At 40.1% G+C, this 11,799-nt stretch overlaps 1 protein-coding gene across 1 annotated transcript in view; it reads right to left on the bottom strand.

Annotated features, from left to right (window-relative positions):
• Window positions 1–2,244: 2,244 nt before the first annotated feature.
• The window catches only part of LOC145406342 (organic cation transporter protein-like), a 100,177-nt gene continuing 90,622 nt past the window's right edge, over window positions 2,245–11,799 (bottom strand). The window contains exons 10-14 of the mRNA XM_080277506.1: window positions 11,459–11,541; window positions 5,595–5,854; window positions 4,691–4,875; window positions 3,016–3,179; window positions 2,245–2,266 (exon numbers count right to left, since the gene is read on the bottom strand). Coding sequence (XP_080133632.1) covers window positions 2,245–2,266; window positions 3,016–3,179; window positions 4,691–4,875; window positions 5,595–5,854; window positions 11,459–11,541 — 714 coding nt within the window. The remainder of the gene's footprint in view (window positions 2,267–3,015; window positions 3,180–4,690; window positions 4,876–5,594; window positions 5,855–11,458; window positions 11,542–11,799) is intronic.

The raw sequence follows: 11,799 nt of genomic DNA, 5'->3' as shown, positions 1-11,799 counted from the left end.
TAACTATATCGCATTTTATTAGAGAACATTTTCTCTTCAAGTAAAAAACCAAACATGCAAGATGGCTCGGCACTCTAATATATGCCCTGAAATTCTAATGTCTAGTGTGATTAGGAGTGTTCTGGGTGGTGGCCTAACTGAATTCATGCCATCGAAAACTCTCTGTGTAAGGTCTGTAAGAAGGGTGTTTGTGGAGGGTTGTGGCCTAAGCCATGTTGTGACTGGGCTAGGGGAATGTGAGGTGTGACTAGTTGTAGTACCAGTCGTTCAGTGACTTTGGAGGGGGTGCAGAGGAGTGTGATGGGGCGATGTGAGGAGGGTAATGTGGGGTCTTTGTTGGGTTTAGGGATAGTGATGATAATACCATGCTTCCAGATGTTGGGTATTATGTTGTGTGAGTAGCTGTAGTTTGATATGTTGGTGAGTGCTTGTATGCCTTGTGTTCCTAGGTGTTTAAGGTGAATGTTGCTTATGTTGTCTAGTCCACAGGCAGATGAGTGCTTGAGGTTGTTAATGATGTGCTTCGTCTGGTTGTAAGTGAAAGGTGCGTAGTCTGGGTCTGTGGGGAACTGTCTCTTACGTCGGATGATACGTCGGCCTTCGGGATGGGGGTTTACATGGCTGATTTGTGAAAAGTGATTGGTGTGAATGTTTGCTTGTTGTTTGTTTGAGGGTATGGTGTCTGTTGTTGTGATGGCAGCGTGTTATTGTGTGGTGTTGCTGTTGGAAAGTGTGATGCTGTTTATTGTTTTGTAGAGTTTGCTGATGCTTGTTTTGTGGTCAAGTGTTTGGAGGTAATTTTTCCAGTTTAGTGTTTGCTGTTCTGATATTTTATTGTTTATTTGAGTGTTTAGTTCTTGTATTTGTTGTATGGTGTCTTGTGTATGGAGTGTTGGGGAGTGTCGCAGTGTGTCCCGTTGTCTGATGAGGCCTTGAATTTCTGGTGTGAAGTTGGGGTTGTGTCTCTTTCTGTTGCCTCTAGGGATGTGTTTTGTCTGCCTTTTGTATAAAGGTTCTGAAAGCGTGCACAGCGGTGTTGATGATTGTGATGGGTGTACTGTTTAGTGTTTCGAAATGTTGTTCTGTTTCAATTACAAAGGCCTCTCAGTTGGCTCTCTTATAATTAGTATATGTGTGTTTGTGGCCAGCTGGTGTGATTCTGGTTTTGGTAGTGATGATGATTGGGAGGTGATCAGAACCTAGGTTTTGACCACTCTCCATGATGTAGCGGGGGCGAGGTTTGGGGAGCAGAAGGTGATGTCTGGAGATGATGGGAGGAAGAGGGTTTGGTGTGGGATATGGATATGCTCCCTGGTACTTCTTTTTGTTTTCAGTGTTATTAGTACAACTTGTAGGGATTCTAATTCAAAGGATAATGGACAGCCCTAATTTGCAATTTTATACATAACCCAGATACATGTGCTACAATGATGCGCAATCAAAGCTCAAATATAAATAGCCAGTTTCCATCAGAGGGTTAATTTTTTCAGTTTGTATTCTAACCGTATTTAATGATATTGTAGCATCCCCCCCTTATAGCCATTTATAATGCTTCTCACACCCTAATATTCTCTTTTATGCATTTATCCTATATATTTTTGTATCAACATGTTTTCCTAAGTAACATACAAGAGAATAAAAAAATGTAATATGTAAAATAAATCACCGATGAAGAATTTCTACGAATCCCTCTGTGCCACCCAGTATACGGCTATCAGCTCTGAAGGCAACTAGGCTCAGTACTAAAGGAGACAGTTTGCGAAAATGCATAGATATTCATTTAGGAGCACAAGAACAAGTGGCTTCTGTTCATATGGTGTCCAATTCGCGGCTCTTCATATGGCATTCATTTCGGTCAATGGGCCATAATTTTGGATGGCATAGCAGTCTTCGTCGCACCTCTTTCGCGGCGATTTAACTACCTACTGCATCAACATGCTCCATCTCATTATATCGTCTTACTAATACCAGAATGTGTGTTAGTGCCATGGAAGAGGATATTAAGGTGCAACATGCAAAGTAAATCGCTTAGGAGAAGCCCTACGGAGTTTAGAGTACAAATTAAATTATGACCCTAGTGCTGTGCTTTGACGGCAATATGCTCAGGTAATATGCGCACATATTTGTAATGAAGTAAACCCTCTTCTCTTTTCTATAATATTTCCGGCATTTGCCTGCCATGGTCAGTATTTGAAAAACGTCATACAATACACCAAACTATCATCAGAAAGAAGCTCCTCCGGTCTAGTACCTCACACCGCCGCAGCTGTATAAGAAATGCAGAGTTAGCTTAGTCATGGAGAGGTAAGAGTGTTGAAGATTTTTTGCATTATCATATCAATATGCAACACAAGGATGGAGTGCTATAGACAAGTACATTCATATATAACAGTCAAAACAGCATCGCACAGTGGTATGCAAGTAAAAGATTGTTGGGATTATATTATGCATATTATACACGAGTTCACTGTCAAAATTTTAAAGAAAATTAATGAAACGCTGACGACTGGCAGATAACTTACCATTCCCCGGTGACACAGGAAGCAGTGTGCTGGACGGGAAAAAAAAAAAAAAAAAACGCAATTAATAAGCATAAATGATGAGAAATTCATAGGAAATCACCAAAACAAAAACCCACAGACTGGCGGTGTTGCATGGGAGGGCGGCAATAAGCTGCACCGGGAAGGGATATACTGCAATAATATGGTATAAATGAAACGCCTGCATCAAGCCTTGCGCACGGACTCGCCATACAACCTCCATGACAGGGTTCATTGTGGGTTGAAATAAGACTACAGATAAACTAAGTCGACCCCATATGATCTTGACCTTTGATTCCTTGACTTTGCTGACCTAATCAATTCATCGTCCCTTCATACTGTATCACACACACACACACACACACACACACACACACACACACACACACACACACACACACACACACGGATGTCTTCAGTATTTATGGAGAGAGAGAGAGAGAGAGAGAGAGAGAGAGAGAGAGAGAGAGACTACCTGGTTGCCGCAGTCTGGGTGGCAGGGGCGTGAGTGAGACCCTCCAGATCGGCCACGGTGTCCATCAGGCGGGTGTTTTTCGTCTCCCACAGGGCAAGGAGAGAGACAACCCCCGCACCCGCAGCCGCGCCCATCACCACAGACATGGCCCACGGGTACGCCTCCTGGTTTTAAAGTGGGAGTCGTTACTGAGTAGGGATACGGATAGTTCAACTCCTGGTTTACAAGGGGGGTCATTACTGAATAGAGGGACATGGGTACTGCAACTCGTTTAAAAGTGGATTGTTACTGAGTAGGGGGAGTTGATTCCCGGGCAATATTAAAAGGGTTGTTACTGGATAGGGACAACTGAACGTTACTAAGTAAGGACAGTTGATTTCTGGACAATATAAAATAGGGTTTGAGTAGGGACGGTGATTCCTGGGCAATATAAAATTAGGGTTGTTCCTGAACGATATTAATGGGGTCGTTATTGGGTAGGGACAGTCGGTTCTTGATATTATTAAATGGGGTCATTGCTGAGTAGGGACTGTTCATTCCTGGACAACATGAAAAGTGGCTCATTATTGAGTCGGGACAGTTGATTCATGGACATTAAGCACCAGCCTCATGGAAAGCTTAGATGGTGTCAGATGGCAGGAGATGCAGGTTAGTCAACAAAGAATATGTGTTAGTTGCCTGAGGATACATGTCAGTTGACAGGGGATAAATTTAATTTTCTTGGTAGAAGATACCATACAGTGAATGGAACAGGGCAGTTAAAGAGCAAGGATACTTCCTGAATAGTAAACACTACATAGAAAGCTAAGAAGATACAAGTCACCGGACGGAAGTGGGATCGATCTTAGAGTTGGGACTGTTGCTTCTTGGACAATAAACATCGACCATTTGGAAAACTTAAGAAGACAAAGATCAGCGGGAAGAAGAGGGAACATTACTGAGTAGGGACAGAGAAGGCTGACTCCTGTGTTAAATCTTGTATGAGTTGTTACTGCTTAGGGACAGAAACGTCTCAACTCCTGGGCAAAAACAGGTGAGGAATATGGGTCATTACTTAACAGGCATAGATATGATTGAATGCTTTCTTGTTAGGTTATTAAAAAGCCAAGGACACAGCATAGAATGTCTAAATACAAGTCAGTAGGTGGCAGATCGGTCATACTGAATAGGGCTACGAATGCTTGGAGGTCTTTTATTTGAAGGGGTGCACTTGGAGAACTGAAGAAGGAAAACAAGAATTTCGGGAGCAGGGAATGAAATGCCTTAGGTCCAGTTCTACAGAGTATACAGACTCTGCATAACATAAGTGATTGGAAAGTTCGTTCTTGAGTAGGGACAAAAATGTCAAGACGAGCTATGTATCCAGATGGGTGATGCGGATATTATATTCTGCTGTCCAGGAGGTTCAAATGCATGGATAACTGATACAGAATCATTGTTACAAATTATGAGCAACTACTCTGCATTATGTCATGACCAGCAGGACACCAATCTGGAGGTGTGCTTGTATAAAATTACATTGCAACCAGCAATAGGTTCATCACTTCATCCCCACAAATTAGCATGGTCTGTCTATTAATATTTCCTACTTCTGCAGATGTTAATACACAGCCTCTATCTATCTTTTAGTGGTAGAGTTAACACTACTGAATAAGACTAAGTGAGGATTGCTTACCAATGCACTCAGTATGTATGGACTAACAACTCCTCCTGCACGGCCAGCTATCTGGGAGGCGCTCATACTCTGACTGCGTATCTCGGTGGGAGCAAGTTCCAGGTTGTATAGGTAGATCAAATTAAAGGCACATGAGATAGACATCTTGCCCACCATCACAAGTACTACAGTCAGCCATTTGAGGTCTGTGCGGCACAGGGGTATATGGGAACAAGTTGAAGCACAACAGTAAGAGCTTAACTGTAATAACGACTCTTAGCCAACATAACATATTTAATTTCAACTTATTTGTAGTGATGTTGCTTATTGTCAGCTTCTCTACCGTCAGAAACGGACTGATCACTATGGAGTCTTCACTGTTTGAGCAATATTTGGAAAATTCATACAGGAGGGGATTATACAGATCTTTCATTAAAAGCAGCATGTTTATCATACTTACGAGAATATCTGTAAAGGGTACACTGACTCCCTTTCAGTTAATATACAAAAATACAATTTTACTGCCATGAATCAGCATTGGCATTTACTTTTGACAAACATCTGATTCATTAATCACTAATTATAAATGAAGTTAAGTGCAAAATAAATTAGAATTTAAAAGGAAGAGTGACAAACTTGAACACTCTTTAGACATCCTACTTTGTGTACCTAAAAATACTGCAGCTTACTGGAGACCTTTGAGAACTCTATATAGTGTTAGATATGAACGCAATCCCTATTACAGACATGCAGGAACTACTGATGTCAGATATGGTCACACTCACTTCAGGAACCTCTGGTGTCTAGTATAAATACAAATATCTGCCTCATGAACTAGTGGTGTCAGAGATTTACAAAAATTACCATCATCTACACACTCAGTAACTACTGGTGCCAAAATGTACACCAACCCCTCGAAACCTACCATCAGAAACCAGAGGTTGGGCTAAAAGAACGATGGCAGCGACGGAGAAGTTGAGAAAAAGTATTTTCTTCCTGCCCATGCAGTCTGCCGTCAGGGCCCCGAAGATTTTGGCCACTACCTCCACTGTCCCCGACATTGCCATGAAGATGAAGGGGTTAACTCCCAGGTTTGAGGCTCCCAAGGTCAGGCCATAGAAGGTCATGGACACAATGAAGTAATCAAGGCACATGATTATCGTAATGATGCGCATCTTGGGGGTCCTACAAAAAACAAATGAATAAATAAATAAATAAAAGGGGGAAAGCTGTAACGTTCAAAAATATAGGAAGAAATTATAACCACGTATTAAAGTTGTGCATACTGTGAAGATGCAACAATTAGTCTGAAACTGTTTTATTTTCACAATAAACACTACTGCAACAAGTTCGTAAAATTTCTTATATTAATCTTAAATAACTTATGGCACTATGAAATCAAGATTCGAAAGCAAATCTTGTGTAATTAATCTGTATTGGAACAGAAAATTAAATAATTCATGACGCTATGAAATCAAGATTAGAAAGCAACTATAATAAATAGAGGAACATAAACAGAGAAATAATAGTTTACAGCTCTAACATATGCAAATATACTGGCACAAAACTGTAACGTATGCAAACATGATGCCACAAATCTCCAATATTAACAAATAAGTATAATGACACAAATCTTAACGTGGACAAATATTATGACACATTTGTAAAATATAAAATACTTGTTCTACAAATGACAGTGTTGCAGTACTACAGTATATTTAAAGAAGCATATTATTCAGTCGAATATCCACCAAGCCTTTTGCTTATAGTAAAGCTTGTAATGTCACCAAGGACAAAAGGTTTGTTATTATTATTATTGTGGCAGGTGGGGACCCTCACCATCCACTCACTCAATGTAGTGCTGCTTTTGGGTGTCTGCCCTTTCCTCTCCTCCATCCTTCTCTCCTTCCATCCTCTTCTATCTATGTTTCCTTCATTCTTTCCTCGTCCATCCGCCTACGCGTGACTTTACGCTCCCTCTTCTGTCTTTCTTGCTTTCATTGTTTCCTCTTCCTTCTGCCTGAGGGTGACTCTACACTGAGTGACAAGCCAAATTATTTCCTGTACACCAGGAAACCATTTACGACGCTGGGTGGTAGCCATATAAGCAAATTTTAGCGCCTGGTGGTTTGGTGGATAATTATTGCCCTCCAATCGGATTGAGCCGGCGAAGGTTTATATCCAAGGGGTAGTTGGGGGTTTATTGCTCACGGAGTGCCACACAGGGATGAATGAGGCTAGTCACTCTCATCTTAAATATCAGGACCAACTGCCTAGCCCCGGGCTTCTACGCTCCTCATGGGGCAACGTAGGATTGGATGATGATTTGTTATTATTATTATATGGGTGACAGGTGAATTGACGACAACTGTAGCGATATTTAGAAAGAACATTTAGCCTACTTTTTTTTCTTTTAGTAGTAATGGTAGTTATTGTGGCCTCAGGTTCACTTGAAACGTGAACTTGGTGGACTGCATGCTGAAGTTGTCCTTCTTCTGCAATCCACCATCCTCCTTTTGGGGGATAAGGATGTGGTCGAGAGATTTTATAAACCAGACAAGTTAGCCGCACAGTTAATCACAAGACTACACTAATACAGGTACGTGTAATATACAGTACATAATCATGATCACTGAAGCAACAAACCACCATCCAAAACTACTTATCACGTACATGGATAGTGGAGTGCATCTTCCATGGATGTCTCCTGGTATATATGTCAATAATCTTGTCATAATCAAGATTTTTGTGTTTATAGACGTGCTATATATCAGAGTCGTGGCATTATAGCAAGGTTCATCCGTGCAACTATTATTCACATCCTTTATCTCAGAGCACAATTAGCCCTTTCCACACTGGTACTGGTCGCAGTCACTGTTAGAATACGCAATATTGTCATCACATTTAGGAACACTGCTCCATACCATCTGAAGACGGCTTTTTTAAAGTTTCAGATATCGATTGTACCTTGGATTTATCTATGAACCAGATAAATAGTTTCAGACCTAAGAAAAGGATCGTGGGTTGGACAGATGATCTTTGTTTGCTCCCTGACTGTAGTCCCCACGTCTGGTGTAAGATGAACTACATTATTTCTGACCCTGGCTGTGATAATAAAGGCGGTTCTTCCAAGAAATCTGTCACTTAACTGCCTTGTTACGCAGCCAGTGACTAGTAAGAAAATTGTTTCACCGGCAGTACTGTTCAGGGGTATCTGTTCCATCATACCTCAAGTATGGTGTACTGTCTAGTACGTGGAACAGTCAAGAGTGCATTTCCACGATGCTGCTCTCGTGAAGAGGTCCTCGAATTTCTGCTCTGAATTATTCCGAATGAACTGAAATTCCTCCTTAAGCACTAAGACCTTTGTAAATGCTTGGCTGCGCTCCATGTCTATGCCTTGGAGCTGAAGAGACAGTGGCTTTAGTGAATCAAAGCAAATACTGGCAAATTTGAAAGACTACGCAGAACTTGGGTTCTGTAAGTTGCTTATGAAACTCATTGCCTTCGGTTATAGTCTTTGGGTCCCAGATATTATCTTTGTTGTTTAAGATGTAGTCCACATTAAAAGAAAAATCATAAACAGTATCTAAATCTCCAAAATTCCTACGGAACTCTATTCATCTCATTTCACATAGAGACCAAACCTTCTTCATCATCGTGATTTTTTTTTTATTTCTTACATGACTTTTCAAGGTTGCCTTGACGTTGAAGCTGTTGATGAAAAACCTTCCTAGTGCTTGCAGAACTATGTTGTAAGCTTTTGGCACCTTGAATGTTTTGGAAGGAATAAGATTTATCTCATACGATGCACAGTGGTTAATATGTGGCCTTGTTATAGTTAGTCTTCACCTGAAAATTCCTTACAGTCTCATTTTGTTTCTCAGCCATATTGCCTGCTCCATTAAGAGTCTGAGAACGACAGCGTCCATTGTCAAGTTCAACCTTTTGAAGGCAGTCGTTGACGGGATCGGCAATGGTTTCGCCCTTTTAATTCTCACATTTCACATATTCAGTTTTTCAACATATTTTTATTATTCCGGACGTAGCAGATTACGTTGCCTAATTGCTCCCTGTTCACACTAAGTATCACTTCATCTGCTGCCAACCCAGTAGAAGTCCCACTGCTGTGTTCCTCGATTTCCAGGGCAATTTTTCCCTGAATAAAGTTTTGAATTCAGTCCACAAGGTTATTTTCAGATATTTTAATATGTATGTAACATTATTTTGACGAGTTTGTGTGACTTTGCAAGGCTCTATTCGTTTCATAGATCACAAGAAGTAACATCCACAGATGTCCTTTATTTATTGCATCTTCATAGTCAAGCACTTTCATCATGGTTTCGTCCTACGGCCAGTCCTTGTCGTCCCCAGCATTCAATTTTCCGTTATATAGACATCATAGCTCTTTTGTTCCTTTCTTCTGCTGTTGCAGTAGCATACCAGCTGAAAATTCTGTGTTCGATTTGACTTGAAGGCTCTTCAAAACTTACTACTAAATTCCTCTTTACATTGAAATAACTATATAACATTTATGTAAGATATTTTTTTATATGATTTTGTTAAATACATTGTCGAAAATGGGACGAGAATAGGGAGTAAACCCCCATGTTCCCACTCTAAGTATTTGCCTAATTCAACTGAGTATTAAACCACTAAATCATACATATGATTCAAGCATAAGAGACGTATATTGGCAGCTTTCAAGAATTCTTATCAGGATCTAGTATTGTCACCGTCCATTATCTCAGCTTGGAATTCCCACGAGCTGGCCTTTGCTAATCATGAAAAAAAAAAAACAAAAAAAAACACTTAAGGTAATGGAGTGAAACTACTGAAAACACACGAACTCGATTGTAATTAATGGGGCATATATAGGGTAGTAATGTATACCTATTCGGATCTCCTTTCATTAATTTATATAAAATAATTTAATAGCCATATGAAGTATTATAAAGTAACTGCTCTGTTTCACAAAAAAGGGGGACATCAAAGTCCTAAATAATTACCATCTAATTAGTCTTCTTCCTGTTGATACAAACTTTTCACAGAAGTCCTACCAAATCGAATTAGTCCAACCTTATGTGTAAAACAGCCAAGAGAACAAGTCGGATTTCGAAGTGTTTGCGTATTCAAATCATTAATACGATGATCGATAAAACCTCAGAATATAAGAAAACTTCGTTCATAGCATTTATTGATTATGAAAAATAATTTGATTAAGTTGAAACAGCTGCAGTGATGACAGGAATCCGAGAACGAGGTGTAAGAGTAACTTATGCTAAAGTACTAAAAGATGTTTATAGAGATGGCTCGGCCATAATATGATTCCGTAAGTACACCCAGAAAACACCAATAAACAAAGGTGTTAGACAAGGAGACACTATTTCATCAAAGTTATTCATTGCGTGCCTTAGAGGACGTTTTGAGAAATTTAGATTTAATGACAAAGGAATAAATGGAAAGCGACTGAACAATCTTTTATATGCAAACGCCAAGTCCTCTTCAGTGAATCACGTGAGGACCCATACGAAATGTGAGGCGACCTGGACAGAGACAGTCTGAAGGTAGACTTGAAAATGAATATGAGGATGAAAATTATGCATAACAGGCATGTTTGTTCCCGTCAAGTTAATACAGATGAAGAAATGAAGAAATAGAACGTGGTGAAGAATACATATACCTTGGGCAGGCAATTCAGGCTGATCCTTTCCAAGAAAAATGAAATCATGCGAAGAACAGGAATGGGATGGAGGACTTTAGGCAAACTAAGTAACTGCATAAAAGATAAACAATTACTACCATGCAATTAGAGACGGTTATAAAATCAGTGTGTTCCCCCTGCTATAACTTCTGGATCAGAAACATGCAATTCAACAAAATCATTGGAACATAAACTTAGTAGTGCTCAGAGAGGAATGGAAAGAATTATGTTAGGGGTCACATAGAGAGATATAATGAGAGCTTCATGGATATAGGAACGGACGAAAGCTGAGTCCTTAGTAGGACAGATAATAGATGGACAACCACAGTAACTGAATGACAGCTCAGAGATGGAATGAGAGGAAGTGTAAGATAGACGACTAGAGGGCGAGATAAGATTCGGAGATCCGTTGCGATTAGATTGAACGGCTTATAGCCAATAGGTCAGAGTGAAAAAAAAATGGGACAGGTCTTTGTCCTGCATTGGAGCGACTACTGCTGATGATGGTGATGAACGTAATTTCAACTTCCTCCTAGGATTTCTTTATCGAGGGAACGTAACAATCTAAAAAAACAAAGGATTAATTGGGTATTCATAATTAGAGGTGGCAAAATAAATGAACCCAAGCGGAAACGATTTGGAGACTTGCTGCTGCCTCAGAGTTTCTTGGGAGCTAAGGAACCACAGTCAGAAACTCGCCCTTTATGAAGAACTTACCTAAACAAGGTACCTGTTCATCAGAAATAAGATATTCAGGGTTTTTAAAAATATAAGTAAAAGTACTATTACAATGCTAAATGAAAAATTCGTTTAACGAGATCTTGGATCTTCACATACTCTTCACTCTCACGCATTTCATAATCTCTATCTCTTCCCTAAAGCTGCTTTCCCAAAGTCTCAGATATTTGATAGGAAAAAAATGTTGTACAGTAGTTATCTCTGGGAGACAAGGATAACGTTTTGCACGTATATCTCCCACTTTGTAAAATCTATCCCCTGTAAGTACTGACAGGATTTGGTGCGAATCACTTTAAGATGTGCAGACACTGGCCACTGACTTAATACGTCACTACACATTCTCATACCTGAGCAGAACTGTGATGAAGTTGATGATCTTTGCAGAAATGTTGAGACTTTCTTCCGCTTTGGCCTTTGTTCTCCAAGCTGCCTGAAAATATGGCAAACCGATAATATGAACAGCTCTTGTTACATGACTCTTCATTTTTTGTGGTTTCATGTGCTCATTCATTACTTTTTTCCTTCGCATCACGTCTTTGCAGACTTCATGCTATTCATGTCGCACGCAGCCAGCAAAATGCCATGAGCATGTTGTAACAAGAGATGTGAAAACCCACTTCTTTGTGGTGTCTTGCCGACACAGATGCATTGTCACTGGTCTCGTGCCTGCCAACATCAACTCACAGTG

This window comes from Coenobita brevimanus, chromosome 8 (genome assembly GCF_032717465.1).
Source record: "Coenobita brevimanus isolate Jiangsu-jjx chromosome 8, ASM3271746v2, whole genome shotgun sequence".
In the NCBI taxonomy this organism is placed as follows: Eukaryota; Metazoa; Arthropoda; class Malacostraca; order Decapoda; family Coenobitidae; genus Coenobita; species Coenobita brevimanus.
The sequence above is the reverse complement of the archived record's forward strand: the minus strand, read 5'-3'. Positions and strand labels throughout refer to the sequence as shown.